Raw genomic sequence first — 18,278 nt, forward strand, 5'->3', positions numbered from 1 at the left:
CCAAAGTGATGCAGGTGACGCAGCAGAATTGGAAGCGAGTCCAATCCATCCACATAAAGCCAAGTACAAATTGCCCCTTACACATTTCCAAAGGAGGCTTTATCAGTTCATGTGCGTCCCCGTTTTCGCTTCCCCTTCCAAAGAAACACGTTGCCGCTTTTGCTCTCCTTTTCTTTTCATGGCGCAGATGGCAATTGTTTTACTGAAATGCACAAAAGTATTGCTCTTGCCACAACTTGAAATGGATATTGTGTTGTCCAGACGGAACGAGTAGCATCTCACGTAAATTTCTAATCCACCGGTGTCCAAGTCAAGGCCCGCGGGCCAAATTATGGCCCATCACGTCATTTTATTCGGCCCGCAAAAGCAAATCAAGCATGTCAAGTGCCATGATGCTTGCTAAAGTCCACAACCAAAATGTCAATTTGTCATATATAAACCACAATAACAGTCATTATTTTTTATGTCAAATTTAAACAGTTATTCATTCACTCATTGACTGCCACAAAAACTGTTTTTTTGGCTGTCCAAAATAAATAACAATAACAATAATAATAATAGTAATAACAATAATCCATTTCATTTATAAGCGCTTTTCAAAACTCTCAAGGTCACTTTACAGTCACAGGATAAGTTTTTTTCTGTGGGTGAGCAGCGGCAGCCAGATGCGCCAGCGTTCACTCAACCCGGAAGTAACTCAAATAGATAGCAAGCTAGCTAGCGAATAGTTAGCTACTAGCATACAAATAGATAGCTAATAGCTAACAAATAGCGTGCAAATAGATAGCTAATAGCTAGCAGATAGTTAATAGCGTGCGAATAGATGAATATTAGCTAGCGAATAGATAGCTAATAGGTAACGAATAGCATGCGAATAGATAGCTATTAGCTTGCAAATAGATAGCGAATCAATGGCCCACCCGAGGCAACAACACAAAAAAGACTTGCTGCAACCTTGCTGTAAACATTTGAAAGGCCTTCCAAGGCTTACGGCATTCACCTAATAGGCTTAAGTGTCTCGCTCAGGACTGGACGCTGAAGCCAGTCAGTCGAACCCAGTCAGGATTTCCACAAATGGAAGTCCATCAACAAACAGGTCAGGCCTTTGCCTTGCTGTTTTGTTCAAACGCTCACTTTTGAAAAAAGAGACCCCAACCAGGTTTTGAGTGTTCACGGAGGCCGGTAGACAACTGAGCCGTTAGCCCTAAATCCTTAATTCCTCATTGTTTCCCCCTTTAATCCTTTGCAGGGGGGAGACAGAGGGGGGCTGCGGTTGGCATTCTGCTGACCGATCGTATCTCGCCGCGCAGTCTGCTGCGTGCCAAACACGCTGCATCTTTGATGCGTTCGCCCCGTGGCGTCGCCAATGAGCTCGTCGTCTCAAACGGTCCGTGACACCCCAAAAAAAAATGGTTGGCGACCACCCATGGGCGTGCTGCATTGCAGCGAGCGGCCAGGTTTTTCACAAGGATGTTTTGCTCCAGTTTGTTTGGCGAAGGCAGACGGGCAGCTGGAGGCTTCGCCAACAAAATCCTCTCCAATCACCTCCTGGGAAATAATTAGTTGGAGAAAACTTGTTTTTTTTGGTTTTTTTTTTTTTGGGGGGGGGGGGGGGGGCATCTGCGGTTTAAAGCCCAGGGCAAAATCCAGCAGCCTATCCGGAGACCGTCAACGCGCTCGCGGCAGAGGATCCCACGAGTTATCGATAGCATAAACGTGAGAAAAAAGTGCCAAGCTAATTATGCGCAGACCATGTGAAAGTATGGGCTGATATTAGAAAACCAGGAAGGAAATCTCACACATTCATCTCCAAGTGGGGTGTAAAAAAATTCATTTAATAAACTAATAAAGACATTAAATAAAATATAATTAATTAATTAAATAATAACATAAAAGTACAAATAAAAATAAAAGAAACATTAAACTAAATATAAATAAAAAATAAATTCAAATACAAATCCAATACAAATAAAATTTTAAGAAAATTAATAAAATAAATATAAATAAAATACAAATAAAGTAAAAATAAAATGAAATTATATTACATGAAAATTACAACTAAAATTATCTTTTACCACAGCAAATCAGTGTCTAAATTAAAATTACATTTTAATTTAAAGTAAAACAAAAAAAATAATACAATAAAATTAAAATAAAAAAATATTTTAATTAAATTGAAATAAAATACTGTACAGATAAAGTTTATTTAAATGTATAAACATTTAAATAAAATTTAAATAACATTACAATGAAATTAAAATAAAAAAATAATTACAATTAAATAAAAATAATAATAATACAATAAACACAAAAAAAAAAAATAAAATTACATTAAATTAAAAAGAAAACAAAATATACAATCTAAACTAGGACGAGTAAGAAAAAGGATGATGTATGCCGTTCTGGCCCAAAATTGTACTAAATTAAAAAAATGTAGATATGATCATTTTCCATCAGAATGAATGACTCGTTGCAGACGTAATTGAGTAAAATAGGAAAATGAGCCCCTTCCATGAATTAATGTCATAAAGGATTAAACGGCTAATTAAGTTTGGATCCCTTTGCCATTCCCACGTGCCCATGGCGTGTCGCACGTTTGACTATTTAAACACTTCCAGTGACGAACGTCATGGAGACCTTGAAGATTTGTATTTTTTTATAACTGCCAACCGTATTGTGTTTGTCGGCGCAGATTTATTATTAACCCCCCCCCCCCACCTCGCCGGTCTGCCGTGCGCAAAAATCAATCACATTTCATTGTCATGAGAATAATATAGCATGGCATACATTCGCTGTCACAATATTAAGTCACATATTGAAATGTTGACATTTAACTTTTTTTCTTCTTTCTTTCGCTCCCTTATAGATGCGCCATCAGACATCTTGTTTTGATTGCGAAGAGCAATTGGCAGATAAGCCAGCTCTGATTAAAGCCATGATATGACACTTGTCCAATTGATGCCGTTGATTAGAAAAGTGGATCTCGCCGTCGTTTGTGACGCTTCCAGATGAGGGGAACACGGTGTCGACAGCAAATGACAAAAACATCGCAGAGTGGTAGCGTCTGAAAGTCACATTGCGAATTTTCGGATGGAAACGGAGTAATTCTCAAGGTGAAGTCACAAACTTAATGGCTCAGCGCTAAGACATCCCCAAATATGCTGTGATAGAATTTCTTCTGCCCTCCAAATTGTTTAATTAGAGATGATGAAATAAAAGCGTGCCGATGTGTGAAATGAGTCGTTTTAAAAGTGAGATTGATGGATCATTTTTTTAATTGGGCTATTGACAATTTCCCCGCAAAGTCACAAAAAAACGATCAATGATTTAACAGACATTAGATGGAGGTCAAATAGAAAGCATCAGAAATGTAATTGAAAAAAATCAGCTGTTCTTGTATGAAAAGACGAAAGGCTTTAAAGGACAACCGACGCCTCGGGACAAGTTGTGTCCATAATTTGTAAAATGACTTCTACTGTGCGTATTTTACAAAGATTCCACCACATATAGCTATATTTTATGTTTTAAGACTCGCGCTGCATATTCAAGAAGTCTTGTTTTCCAGTTGATGACGATGCCTAACGTGACGTCACGTCTGGAACGCCCCTGACCGACAAAGCGACACACAATGCATTTTGGGTACTTTGTTTGGTCTGAAAACTTCGTGTAGATCTGTGTTGATGGTGAAATTAGTAGGAAAAATCATAAATAACGCAATGGTGAATCGTTGTGTGTTGCACTAAGGCTACTATTTGATACTAGTTGAGACAAATTCCCAGCAGACAAATCAGCCCATTTCCAACGGAGCTGGGGCGCCCTGTTGTGCATTTTCTGGGCGCTACATTGGAGTCCAGATGCCTCAAAATGACACGGAAAGACTTCTTTAATCGAATCGAATCGATTGCAAACATGTATGCTTTCCTCTTCAGAACTACTAGAATCATATTCATAAGAGGAAAGCATCTTCTCCGAATCTGAAGCCATTGTTTTGATTCTCGAGCAAGGCAAGACGTCCTGGCGTGACGTAACAAACAAGGGGGCGGGACCTTCTGAAACAAACTTTCTGATGTCATTTTGAAGTCGTTTTGGGACACTTTACGTCATTTTTATTGGTGTTTTGCATTTGACTAAAAATATCAGCCTGCGTGTTTTGGGTATTTTCGATGCTATCAAACGTTTTTCTGATGTCAGTTCGGAAACAAAGAAATGGTGTCGGTTGTCCTTTAAATTTGTAGTGAAGCCGGAAATGCATTGTCTTGACAAAATACAAACATCAAAATAGGGTTGAATCTCGGGATTCCAATTAACGGGCTCATTGGGGAATCACATGTGACAAAACATTTTCAAGAGCGTCAAAAAACATAGATGATAATGAAAGTGCACGAGAGTACGCGGCGAGACAAATTGTGACATTTCTATTCATTTCAATGGGGAGAGATGATTTGAGTTGAGTCGTTAGCTTAGAGCGAGGTCAAGGAACACGCTATATTCATTCATCTCAAGGCACCACTCATTGAGACCGCTGCAGTAGCAACACAGTAACATTCACATTTGAATTACAATTCATCTTTTTTTGTTGTTTTTGCATGACAGGTTCATTATTCCTTCTGAAGGTCTTACAGCTGCAGTACAAAAAAAATAGCCCAGTGTACAGATGCCTGAACTTTCACTTATTCACTGCCAGACGTGCAAAAATATGTCCTCTCCAGTGCCAGTTAATTCCTAAATGATATGGGTCTGGAGTTATATGAGCTTGAAATGGAGGTGTCTGTAGAAAATACAATCCATATTGATTTCGATAGCGCTTTAACAACAGTTGAAGCTGGAACAAAGCGCTAACATGGCCTCTGCCGGCAAATTGGCGTTTTCATGTTTATTAAAGTCATTCTAAGTGCCTTGCACGCTGGGTCCGAGAGGACAGTCATTTATTTCATCTGTGCTGTATGTCATGCATATTAGCATATTTGACAAGAAAGATGACTTTGACTTGAAAAGGAAAATGCTACCCCATTGCGGAAGGGAAAAAAAACAATTGCCAGAGGCCGCCATGGCCAACGCTTTATCGGCACCCAAACAAGAAAAAACAAAACTCGAACAAATTCAGGAATGGCGCTTTACATCATATTTTCAATTTTCGAACCAATTGGTGAATGGCAGTAAATGAGTTCAATGTTCATCTGACAAAATGTTTTAAATGTCTGTTTTTGGGGTGAGAAATTTATTTGAAAAACACTTACCAGAAGCAAATGAAGGGGGAGGGGTTCTGATGAAGATATGGCAAATATACATCCAAAAATCCGACAACGCACTAAAAAAATAGGCTACAAAAGAGCGACAAGTCCCTTTTCTTCCCTTCTCAGTCGATAAATGTGAAACAAAGCAAGCGTCCAAGGTTGTTTTTGTTACAGCGACTTGTTGCAGTTCTTTGCGACTCCATCATTTTGGGAAGCCAAAAACATTTTTTCATCACAGATGAGCGTCGTAGTTAGCGATTGACATTCCGCTACTTGAAGCGCCATTTGTACAATAAAACAGGGAAAGTGGGGGAAAAAAGGAACGTGAGATTCTGATCGGGAAAATTGGTGATGGAATGAATTTCCCTCAAAAAGGGTGAACCTTTTCACTTATTTAAAGGACAACCGACACCTCTGGACAAGTTGCGTCCATAATTTGTCAAATCACTTCAACTGAGCGCATTTGACAAAGATTCCACCGCATAGAGCTATATTTGACCTTTTAAGACTCGCGCTGAATATTCAGGAAGTCTCGTTTTCGAGTTGGTGACGATGCCTGAGCTGACGTCACGTAGGGAACGCCCCTGACCGAGAAAGCCACACACAATGCATTTTGGGTACTTTGTTTGGTCTGAAAACACCGTCTTGATCGCGAAATTAGAAGGAAAACTACATAAAGAACGCAATGGTAAATCGTTGTGTCGCAGCCAATTGCGGTAACACGCATAAAGACACAAATTCCCAGTAGACAAATCAGCCCATTTCACATACAGTGAATCCTTGTTTATCGCACGAGATACGTTCCAAAAATAGCCCGCGATCGGTGAAATCCGTGAAGTACAATGTAGTCAGCCTTTTTTTTTTTTTTACAATGCAAAACTATACATACTGCAGAATGAAACAAAAAATAAAACCTCTTTTTTCATACTTTAAAGAACGGTGTTGTAAAACAATATTTTGCTGCTGCGCCTATTCGTCCTGACTCCCCTGCGCTGTAGCGTCTTTTTCTACTCTTGAGTCTTTCTCCGAGAGAAGAACATTGTTATCGGTAGTTGTTGGCACTCTCTTTCTCATTGCAAGAAGATTTTTATAAAGCGACATGGGCCAATTTCTAGAAGCAGAATGCTCCATGAGCCGTTCAAAGCCAGTGTGGTTGATTTTACTCTGCTTTGTTTGCAGTGTTGGTTCTTTTACTTTGTTTGTTTGCACATTTGCGTGCCATGAATAAAAAATAAATAAATAAAAAAATAAAAAAATATTTTTTTTTTCCCTGAAAAAAAATCCGCGATGGACTGAAGCCACAATAAGAGAACCGTGAAGTAGCGAGGGATCACTGTACTGGACGAAACGCAGCTTGTGCGCCATCTTGTGCATTTTCTGGGCGCTACATGGGAGTCCAGACAGCTCGAATTGATACGGAAGGACTTCTTGAATCGATTGCAAACATGTACGCTTTCCTCTTCAGAACTATTTGAATCATATTCAGAACTGGATGAGTAACTAGAGAGCATCTTATCCCAATCTGAACTCTCTGAAGCCATTGTTATGATTCTGGAGCAAGGCAGTTTGTAACCCAAAGTAACGTCACGAACAAGGGGGCGGGACTTGTGAATCTCCCCAGTTTCGAGCTCATTTGTGGCAGTTTTGGAACACTTGAAGTCATTTTTATTGGTGTTTTGCACGACTAAAAATATCAGTTTTGGCTATCTTAGATACTATAAAACGTTTTTCTGATGTCAGTTAGGAAACAAAAAAAAATGGTGTCGGTTGTCCTTTAAGGATTCTGACGGCAAAACTGTCATTGACAGCCTTCACGACGCTCTGAATGTCAAGGACTCCAATCAAACTCAATATTGTTAAATACGCAAAGTGACAATAGCCTTCTACGGATGGCGGCAAACCACAGGCCTACTTCCACGCCCCCTCAACACCTCATTTTTTTTTAAAATTGATACGGGAGGCCAGCTCGGACCATTTCCTGGAGAAACTTGTCACCTCCGAAGAGAAAATGTACCAAAAGACAAGTGTCCTGCACACACCTGGCTCAGCGGCCATTCCGGCACCTGAAACCGAAAAACGGCAACATTGTTCGGCACGGTAATCGATCACCTTGGGACGGGGGCGGGCCAAATGGGGAGTGGGTGGGCCTCGGTGTTGAAGACGTATTTGTCCAGACTGAGAAGGTCCATGTCGTCGGAAAAGAGAAGGTAAAGGTACTTCAATGTCTCGCCCAGGAAGAAACTCTCCATTTTATCTCTGGGCTCCACGTTTGCGGGGTCGCGGACGTTGTTGATGGACGTGTAGCCTCCCTCTGACACCTGACAACAAAAAGAAAGCAAGAAATCTTTGCATTTTTCTCTTTTGTTCTGTAGCTGTTATCTCATTCGCTGTTGCCATTCCCGAATTTATTCGGGAATTGAAAAGTGTGACGTGGTGCGCCATTTCCGAATTTGTTCGACTTTCAGTTTTTCTTACGCGGGGTGCCGCTAAAGCGCCGGTCAGACCTATGGTAATGTTTTTTCACTTCCACTAGAGGGCAGCATTTGCCTTTTTCCCATGTTAGCCTTTGTTTTAGCTTCAGCTGTTGTTAAAGCGCTAGATAAATCAATATGGATGTACCGTGATAGATTGGCTTACGAACTTAATTGGTTCCCAGACAGTGTGTGTAAGGCGAAAAGTCTATCCCAAAAATTAATTTCCCGTAGGGGAGCAAATTTCCCCATTGTGGGACGAATAAAGGTTTTCTGATTCTGATTAAAATGAGAATAATCCGTACCCAGGTCCCCATTAAAGATCATTTTCCACTTTCTAATTTTCTAAGCCTTAAAACTACACAAAATATACCTTATTTTATGTATAATAAATGTGCTATGGTATTATAATTAAAGAAATAAACTGTACTATATAATAAAGTCGTTTTATTTACCTTTGTGATGGCCGGTTTCATCAGCATTAAACACTTGATGAGGAACGTAACCTTCTTCTTTTACCATATTGAGGAATGATCCCTTATAGGTGCTTTCTCTGTGATAATTTTATCTAGTTCATCAATTCCTTTCATCACTTTGCTGCTGTGAAATGTAAATTTCTCCACTGTGAGACTAATAAAGGCAAATCCAATCCAATCCTGTTTTGTTTAGTTGGGTTGCTAGCTTTTTGCATCAAGTGTACGTGTGCGGGTTGTTTGCGGAGCCCAATTGATGGGATATTTTAACCCTGCAGTCTACACTCTGCCTTTGAACTATCAAAGTTGAAACTTTCTCACTGTCGTCTGCCTGTCTCTTTAATGTTTAAACCACTTCCCCTCACTGCTGCGTTCATGACCACTCACGTGGCTTTATCCGTAGACTGGGGGCGGGGAAGAGGACAAAAACAGTCGGCTGCAATTTGGTTGTTAGAAGAACGAGCTCGTTCGCGAACGACACATCACTCATTGAGGCAGCTCCGTGTGTATCCCCAAAAAAGTTTGTATGCCAAGGTAACATTTTCATAAATTTAACGTTTGTAAACCGAAAAGTTCGTAAGCCAAGGGGTTCGCAAACCGAGGTATCACTGTATTGTAATTTGTACAGCTGCCCCCATTTCAAGCTCAGATAACTCCAGACCCATGTCACTCATGAATAAACTCTTTTTCTAATGAACGAAGAGAATCTAAGGTTTCGAACGCTATATTGAATGTTTATGTAGTCCTAAAACTATATATAAAATATTCTGTAGGTCCTGGAATTCGAGTGACAATGACAAAAACCCTGGCACTGGATTGGACAAGTTTATGCACATTGGCAGTGACTAAGTTCCCTTTTTACCTTGGTGTACTTGTTGAAACTTTGCAGAATTTCCCACCCCCACTCTCTGTATTTGGGGTCCTTTGTGAACCTGTACATGTAGAACAGACTTTCCACGGTTTCTGGTCTCAGCAGGTTATGTCGGTCCGCAGGCTGCATTTGAAAAAAAGAAGAGGCACGAAGGACACTCCGCAATGCATGTTTTCGAGGAAAAACATCTTTCATAGTGGCCTTTACAAACATTATTTAAGGCCTCACCTTGACAAAAATGTCCTTCCCGTCAGCGGCGTGCAGGTTAAAGTGCACAATTTCGGGACTCAGGCCGGTCTCCATCTGCGCGTACATGTGGTGGCACGTCTCCATTAACTGCACCGCTAAATCCATGTGGTCCCCCGGAAGGCCGTTGTGGGCCCCCAGTGCCAGCGTTCCGGGCAGGAAGCACACCAGGTGGTCCTGAGGCGAGAACAATTGGGTTGGAACAAAAAATAGCAAGCGAGTTTGTTGATTTCAATGCCATTAACTCATTGACTGCTGGACGATGTGCAAAAATGTGTCCGCTCCACTACCAGGATTTTCGTCATTTTCACTCCAATTGCAGGACCCACACAATATTGACTTTTAGGACTACATGAGCATTCAATACGCATTCTTACGCTAAGTAAGAAGCCTTACACGCTCTTCTTTCATTAGAAAGAAAAGAGTTAATTCCTAAATTATATGGGTTTGGAGTTATATGAGCTTGAAATGGGGGCAGGTATACAAAATACAACACGTCCCTATTGATTTATATAGTGGTGAATCTGTAACAAAGCGCTAACATGGACAAAAGGGCAAATGCTGCCCCCGCGTGAAAGGGGAAAAAAACATGGCCAGAGGTCTGACCAGAGCTTAATCGACACCCCTGAAAGAAAAAAAACCCAAAACCCGAACAAATTCTCGGAATGGCGTTTGACGTGACACTTTTCAATTCCCGGATAAATTCGGCAATGGCAACGAATGAGTGAATTACAAGGCAGCGTTCGCTGACGGGAAGATAATCGGATGAAAAATGTGTCGGGTCACCATTTTGGGACTGAAGCGGTTATGAGACAGCTCCCCGACAAAGGTCCATTTGTGCGTCCCCGTTTGTCGAACCAGGTGTTTCTTCACTCCGTTGATGGCCTCCACGTAGTCCTCCAAAAGCCTGTCATAAGACAACCATCAAACATTTGGTTTGGAAGCGATGCACACAAACGAGTTCCATCTTGCATGGGAAAAATGGTCCTTCCTCACTGGTCTTGGCTTTTGCCTGCCTGGAGCCACTGCTTGAGCAGGTATTCGTAGTAACTGTCGGCCCTGGCGCCCAGCGTGTAGACGCCCCGGTGGGTGAACTGCCCGCTGTTGGTGTTGATGAACATGGGGATCAGGCCGTCGTGTTTGCCCGGCAGATTGTGGACTTGCTTCCTCACCTCATCCACCGCCTCCTGCAAGTTTGGGGGTTTTAACCACAGACATTTTTTTCCAACATTTAATAAAACTGTCTGAAATAACGCCCGCCCGGACGCCCGAGGCGTGCAACTTTTACGTCGGGCGTACAACTTGAAAACATCTCTGCCTGGGTGGCCGACAACTTCTTCAAGAAAAAAAAATAATCAGACACTGATTGAACGAACATCATTTTTGCCATACAAACGTTCCTGGATGCCGTCCACACCTAAAAATGTGCAAAAGAATCCGGCAAAATCCGGCCGGTTGTCAGGTATGATTTTGTTGACCTTGTGCTGACCTTGTACTGAGGGTCCTGAGTGAGGCGGCTGAGCTCTCGAAATTCCAGCTGAATGCTGGTAACCTCAGCCATGGAGCTGTCGGACGTCCATCGAGGCGGGTGAGCCGTTCCCTTGCCGATATTCACGTCCGAGAAGGGAATCTTGGAAGGGGTTTTGAAGGCGGGCATCAATCTGGATCCGATGTCTTTCTGTAATGTCAAATTCTAGTTTAGCATCACCAACCGGGACGGGAAAAGACTGGAGCGCCTTGTCAAGAGAGCCAGTTCTGTCCTGGGCTGCTCGCCGGACTCTCTGGAGGAGGTGGGCAACAGACGGACGGACATTTGCTAAACCAAAAGCTATGATGGAGAACCCCTCCCATCCCCTCCTGCCCACGCTGACAGCACTGGGTAGCTCCTTCAGCCAGAGACTATTACACCCACACTGTAAGAAGGAGAGGTACCGCCACTCGTTCCTACCGACTGCTGTCAGGCTTTGCAATTCTCAATAATCACATGTGAAAAAAAACAACAACAACAAAACTGGACACTTGTACTGTAAATATGGGTTGATGCAATTCAGCTACATATATCAATATGCCTTTCTTGATACCAGCACTATGTACAGTTTTTTTTTAATGAAACGGTTTTGCACATTTACAGGATACAGTTTTTATTTTACTATGCTTAGAATATCTTGTTTTTCTATCCTTTCACCCCAAACCACCCCATCCTGTTTCAAATTGGTGCTGTGGACTGCAAATTTGCCCATTGTGGGAGGAATAAAGGGTTTCTGATTCTGATGCAAAGGGGCTGTCGGAAAAGCTCCGTGATTGGGGTCACTTCAGATTTGCTTCAAATCTAGACCACAAATTTCCCTGCCGGAATCCATTGCGGCCTAACACGCAATCTGTGTTCAGCGGAAAGGTCATGCGAAACTGACGCAGCTTAGAATTGAAGCGGATTTAGGTGGGGCAGGAGATGGGAGACAAACTCTTTTGGTCAATGGATGCTACAGCTTCCTGTTTGCCTCTAACATTTAGCTCGTAGCAGACGTGCACATTTCACCATGACAGCTTTGACCCACTGAGAAAAGGACGCTTTGATCTGCTTCATGCAACTAAGAGAGCGCAAAAAGTGCTCAAGATTTGGTCTTTTGTGTTGTCTCACATTCTTTGTTATGTAGTTTTTTTTGTTGCTTTGACGTTTTGTTGTTTCGATGGCGGAGTTTGCGTGTCATTTAGCCTCTGAGTTTCTATTCAACATTTTGAATGGATTTTGACTTACGACCATTTCGACTTACGACTGTTTGGTCGGAACGGAACTCGGTTGAAGGTCGGATGTTACCTGTATTTGCTATCTAGCTAGCTATCTATTAGCTGTACAGCTATCTATTGGCTAGCTATCTAGCTTTATATTTATTTGAGTTACTTCCGGGTTGAATGAACGCTGGCGCGTTGGCTGCCGCTGCTCACCCACAGAAAAACTGATCCTGTGACTGTAAAGTGACCTTGAGAGTTTAGAAAGGCGCTTAGAAATGAAATGTATTATTATTTAAGTTTTTTTTGTTTTGTTTTGTTTTTAAATGAAGATGGCGCGGCGAGAGTGGCTGCCTTTACAGCAGCTCCTGTATTTTGCTTTTCTACTTCTTCTTTTCCTTTCATCACTTTGCGGCTGTGAAACGTCAATTTCCCCACTGCTCGTCGAATAAAGGCTAATCCATCCAATTCTCTGCTACATCTTCAAGCACTTGAGGAACCATTTTTCCCTGATTCTCTCACAACCATTTTTAGACTGAAAGTATGGGAAAACCATTTGTAGGTGGCGGGGAGCCCGTGGGATGACTTACGGCTTTATTTAGGAACAGCGGGTCTCCAGTTAGATGATAGGTACTTAGCAGACCGCCGAGGATGCGAATGGTTGTCTCGAAAAGATTCACATCCACATTTTGGTTGAAGGAAAGTTCCTTCTCGACCCACTGCCTTGCCTCTGCAAACTCTGCGGCACAAAAGAAAATCATGTCCAACTTAATACAGAAAAAAACATTAACATGTCTGTAAAGCGGTGGTGTCAAAGTCAAGGCCCGGGGGCCAAATCTGGGCCCATCATTTTATTCGGCCCATAAAAGCAAATCATGCATGTCAAGTGCTGTGATGCTTGCTGAATACTGAACAAAAATGTCAAATTGTCCATTTTAACCACAACTTATTATTTTTGACATGAAATTTGAAAACTAGTTATGCATTCATTTGTTGTGCGCTCTAGTTGTCATATGTGGAAGGGACGAAATATTCTGATGGTTTCCCCAAATTGATAACTGCCCTGAGAGGAAAGCATCATGACAAAAATGACTGGCAGTAAAGAGTAACATTCATTGAGGACTTTTTCCAACTCCATAGCAAAAAACGGAAGTGACCTTCTTTCAAGTCCATCATCCACATGGTGTCCAGAGAGTCAATGAGGGTCAAGCCCAGCCCAAACCACTCGCCGAAAGTCTTGGAGACGGGCTTGAGCTCATCGTGGCCCCAGGCGTACATCTTGTAGCCTTTCCAAGCGTGTCGGAAGGCATCCCGCACAGCCTCCAGCCTGTCCTCACCCACGGATACACCTACGCAGAAAAAACGGAGAAAAAGACTCACGTTTCGGCGACACCATATGCCTCCCATGGCGCTTGGCGAGGCCTGAAATTGGAAAACAAAAGCGCCAACGGCAACGCGGCAAGTTCGGCACGGACCGGTGGCTGGGACGAGAGCAGATGGTCCCGGGGGGACTGCGGCGACCTTCTCATTGGCCGAGGGCAGGGGCTCAGCGACCTGATCGGCTTCGATCATGGCTCCCCTCCAGCTGAAGGACACAAGAACACGTATGGTATTGTTCAAGAGATGTTGACAGATCCGCAAAGGTATCCTAGAACAGGGGTCCCCAACGCCCGGGCCGCGGACCGGTACCGGTCTGTGGGTCATTTGGTACCAGGTCGCGCAGAGAGAATAAATAATTTACATTTTATTTATTAACTGAGTCAGAACTATATTTTATTTTGGAAAAATTAAAAATGACCAGATTACATCCGTCTATGACTTTTGTTTTTGTGGTGTATATTATTTTGGAGGCATGTTTAAATATGACCATGGTGACCATAGAGCGTTAAGGGGCAGAGACGATGTTACATATGTTGTTGTTGGCGCGATGTTACCAGGACTCTGCTAATAAAGTTGTATAAAAATCCACAATGCATTCACGTTTATGATTATATTTAAAAGAAAGAAAAAAGGTTCCACGCCTGTCATATATCATGTTATGTTGTCGTCCGTGAAAATATTGTCTGACATTAAACCGCAAAAAAGGTTGGGGACAACTGTCTTAGAACATTATTTATGGAACAACGCAAATACGTTGAAGGGCAGGCAGGCTCACCTGACCAAATTTGTTGGTTTGTCTCCATTTTCCTCTTCCTCTTGTACTTGAGCATGTTGTTTTTCACCAAATATGTGTGAAGAATTTGCCAGTTTCTTCAGATTTGGCGGACCTCTCTTGTTTGGGAATTTCTTCTGCTTCAGTAAAAATAATATCATTACGGTATACAAAATGAGAGTGAATGCGTCGCAGTGCTAATACATACACTAGTGTCTGAAACGATGTCAGACGAATTTTTTGTTTTTCAAATCAAACGTTTGCTTTTTTTCAATACAGCAAACGTTTGAACAAAGATTTTGAAATCGGAATAAATTATTCCGATTTCAAAATCTTGGGTTTGGAAATTTCGGTTCGTTTGGTAATTTGCATACTCGGCACGGCAGCCAATCAGAAGCCTGCTTTGTGCTTATGGACTTTCCTGAGCGTTATAAGGTCGTGTATTTGCATATCATTTTCCAAAGTAGATGCACAGAACCTCAACCCCAAAAGATTCAAAAGAAGCTGACAAAATTTACGACGCTACAAAACGTAAACGTACATTATCCCGTGACTGTAAAGTGTCCTTGAGAGTTTTGAAAGGCGCTTAGAAATAAAATGTATTATTATTATTATTAAAAAGCATGATGGAAAGAGGAGTTGACGTGGCTTGTAGCAGACGACGCGACGCAAACATTGCATTGTGAAACATGCCGGACAGCGTATGGACAAACGACAATTGGAGCAAAATCATCATTAAGGGATATTTACGATAAATGTGATTAGTCGTCTTATCGTGTTTCAACTTGTGAAAAACGGGGCAGGCAACTTTATGGCCGGCCGGGCAGGCCACTTTTCAGAGTTGTCTGCCCTGGTGTCCGCTGACTTTTTGTCATGAGTTGATGATGTCATGAGACAATGCATCCACGCAAAGGTGGATAAAAAAAAATGTTTCTCACATTTATGGGAAGGTTTTGAAAAGCGGGGAGGGACGCTTCTTTCAGCTCAGTTACAGACTTTGGGCCCACAACAGGTCGAACCTTGCCGTGGAGAAACTCAGACTCCGACCGATCATGGTTCCTTTCCAGCCATTCTCCATTTTCTGATGAACCACAAAAGATGCACAGAATTCCACTGTCATGCGTGTCTATTGAAAAGGCCCGATAAGAGCGCTCACCCGTCCTTGACTTTGACATGCCGGAATATGAGAGGAGTGCCAAAACCAGGGTCATGGCCAGAAAAAAGAGGATAAGGCTGCGCTGCAGTCGAGACAGCTGCTTCCATTTCTGTAGGCACATAAACCAAGCTTTGTGCTCACACATGCACTATATAAATATGGAAATTGATGTATAGGACTATAAAATACACATACGGATGTTTATGACAACACAAAAGTGCACTAAAGTGGGAAAGGGCAAAGCTCTATTTGCTCTGTGAAGAACAAACTGGGCCAGGGATTTAGTTTGAAGAACGACACTGTATAACCAACCTTGTGTGGCTAAAGTCAATCGACTTGCTTTATACGAGCAAAAAAAGGGAAAGTGATCAGCGTGACGACTCACCCTCCAGTATGACTGTTTGCGGTGTTTCCCGTTGTTGTAAATGTGGCAGGTTGAGTCGGTGAGAGTAAGAGAGATGAAATCCTTTCTGGTCGGTGGATACATCATGTTTGCCTGTGGTGGGAAGTTGGTGGCCATCGACCCTGCATTCAGAAGCCTGAAACAAATGCAAATACAGTCATCAATAAGTGATCAAGATCGGGCGCTCGGACATAAAGAGTTTGACGTTTCTCTTTATTTTGCAAGTAGGTGCGTTGTCAGATCTCCCAGGCAGGTGACACGCAGAGCTTGATGGTGGCGTGGAGTCGAGCAAGTCTCATCTCATCTCATTTTCCGTACCGCTTATTCCTCATTAGGGTCGCGGAGAGTCGAGCAAGTGGTGCTGTGAAACTCCGTCCGATGCCGAGCGGGTCTATGCGAGCTGCGTGTCTGTCCGAGTCTGAGATGATTCTGATTGTCTCTGTCCCACAACGGCTGCTTTTATACCATTTTCAAGCGTGGGACACACGTCAGGCTGAGACGCAAAGAGATCAAGGGCTTGAAAGACATCAAAGACGCCACAGGCACGCATTTTTTCCTTTTCCTTTGACTTTTCCCTTCAAGGGGTCCCCACAGCGAATCGGCCCCCTTTCATCACTTTGCTGCTGTGAAATGTCAATTTCTCCACTGCTAGACTATTAAAGGCAAATACAATCAATCCATCTTCAGAGGTTTGATCGGCATGTTTGTTTTGGCCAAGCTTTTACATCAGATGCCCTTCTTCACACAACCCTCTGTATTTATCCGGGCTTGAGACCGGCTTGTGGCTACAGAACAAGCAACTCGCTCAGTAAAAGGCTCCCAAACACAAAATGGTCATCGGCACAGTAACAATCAAAAAAACAAAAAACAAAAACAAAACTATACTCACCATTTGATGACAATGCACTAATCTTACCGTGAAATGGGCATCTCTATCCATATATGACATCACAAACCTGTTTCAAAAATGTGATTAAAGCATTGTTTTGTTGTCCTCCACATGAAGTCATTAGATAGGTACTGGTTGAAAAAAAGTTTTGCTGTTCCAGGAAGACAGATTTCGTCTGAGCTGTAAGCAAAAGGGATCTATTCTTTTACTTCATTGTCTCTGTTGTTGTCATTGTGACAGTGAAGGCAATACAAGTCATAAATATACTAACAAAAATTGTCACCTCAAGAGCAGAATTTGGACCCGGAAGTGGACATGCCAGGGAACTTGAATCAGAAAGCCTTTAATCGGCCCACAATAGGAAAATTTGCAGTTCACAGCAGCAATTTGAAATGGGATGGGGGCTTAAACGATAAAAACACAAAGTATACAAGAATACAAAGTAACAATGGATGTGGAAGACAAGGAAGCATCGGAAGAAAATGATTTATGGTGGTACAACAGCACATTTTTAGTGTTATGTCCAGGAGTCCAAGATGGCGCCCGAGTAGGCAGCCGTCAGCAGGTGTTCTGATGAGCCTTGCTTTTTTGTTGTTTTTGTCTTGTTTTTGAGTTTTCTTTTGACACTTTGTGTTGTTGTGCGTCGCGTGGAACGGATACGGATTGTTTTTCAGCATTTTTGACCACGACATTCATCAAGGAGGAGACTGTGCTGAGCGGTTGCGCCTTTTCGGCAGCATGGATATGCCAGTACTGTTTTTGAATGGGAGGAATGTCGCTGCCATTCGACTGTCATCGCTGGACACCAAAGTACATGTACTGTGACTGTGCGATCGTCTGGCAATCAGTTAAGGTTGTTCCCCAGTATCAAGCTGACAGTCGGAGAATGGAGTGGTCGAGGATACAGTTGCCTTTGGATCACACCAAACAATGCAAATGTATGTCCTTTCATTTGATTCTACGTCAATGGATATGGTGATTGATATATTTGGACATGTGCATTTAACTCTTCCACCCACACCGCCACCAAGTCAGAGGGGTAGAAATGAAATCAGCTCACCTTTAAGCCTCGCTGGCTGCACACGACGGTGTTTTCATCGGAGCTAAACAGCTGGCTAGCTAGCTCGCCAGCCAGGAGGAATCCTCGACGTGAAAAGGACTCTTCAAATAACTCACCGATTACTCTCAATCTCTGGACTCCATCGCTGCAACAGCAGACAGCGATTTGTCCGGGAAAAGGAATACAACTTTTAGCGACAAAGGAAGTGAACGTTCGCTTTCTTCTTCGCTGTTGTCGGAAGTAATAAACCGACGTCCAATGAGAACACCCGACGTCACTGTCGCCATCACCTGTCGACGACTACTGTTTGTATTCGTTTTTTTCTTTATTTTTGTTAATAAAACGAAACAATTCTATTATTGGGGGACAAATAAGGCCGCGACATTTTTGATAAACATTTTTTCATAACGATGTTTTAAAGAAAACAAGCAATATAAAAGTTGAATTTGTTACTTCCATCTTAAGTATCAGTGATATAATTTAAAGGACAGCCAACATCAGAAAAACATTTTATAGCATCTAAAATACCCAAAACACGCAGGCGGATATTTGTAGTCAAATGCAAAACACCAATAAAAATGACTTAGTGTCAAAAA

At 42.3% G+C, this 18,278-nt stretch overlaps 1 protein-coding gene across 3 annotated transcripts; it reads right to left on the bottom strand.

The window, feature by feature from the left end:
- Positions 1-2,726: 2,726 nt before the first annotated feature.
- man1b1a (mannosidase, alpha, class 1B, member 1a) lies at positions 2,727-17,968 on the bottom strand. 3 transcript variants are annotated; one of them, XM_089020403.1, is made up of 14 exons: positions 17,683-17,963; positions 15,716-15,869; positions 15,331-15,439; positions 15,113-15,255; positions 14,178-14,314; positions 13,498-13,607; positions 13,180-13,371; positions 12,613-12,761; positions 10,785-10,973; positions 10,292-10,482; positions 10,082-10,202; positions 9,278-9,472; positions 9,041-9,172; positions 2,727-7,552 (listed from the first exon to the last, which is right to left on the bottom strand). In XM_089020403.1, the coding sequence occupies exons 2-14, from the start codon at positions 15,848-15,850 to the stop codon at positions 7,340-7,342; spliced, it is 2,016 nt and encodes a 671-aa protein (XP_088876529.1). In that variant the 5' UTR covers positions 15,851-15,869; positions 17,683-17,963; the 3' UTR covers positions 2,727-7,339. The 3 variants fall into 3 exon arrangements, with proteins under 3 accessions (XP_088876529.1, XP_088876527.1, XP_088876528.1); XM_089020401.1 differs by having other exon boundaries at positions 15,113-15,439; positions 17,683-17,968; XM_089020402.1 differs by having other exon boundaries at positions 14,178-14,311; positions 15,113-15,439; positions 17,683-17,967.
- Positions 17,969-18,278: the final 310 nt, after the last annotated feature.

Source organism: Hippocampus bargibanti, linkage group LG18, assembly GCF_051943395.1.
Source record: "Hippocampus bargibanti isolate YZ-2025 linkage group LG18, ASM5194339v1, whole genome shotgun sequence".
NCBI classification, from domain to species: Eukaryota; Metazoa; Chordata; class Actinopteri; order Syngnathiformes; family Syngnathidae; genus Hippocampus; species Hippocampus bargibanti.

Bases quoted from the DNA above. Each gene is read 5' to 3' on its own strand.
- man1b1a (XM_089020401.1), bottom strand. From the start codon at position 15,850: ATGGCCACCAACTTCCCACCACAGGCAAACATGATGTATCCACCGACC. The intron at 15,440-15,715 runs GTGAGTCGTCAC...ATGTGCCTACAG, and splicing joins GCAAACAGTCATACTGGAGG to AAATGGAAGCAGCTGTCTCG. The intron at 7,553-9,040 runs GTAAAAAGGGAA...TTTTGTTGTCAG, and splicing joins GTTTCAACAAGTACACCAAG to GTGTCAGAGGGAGGCTACAC.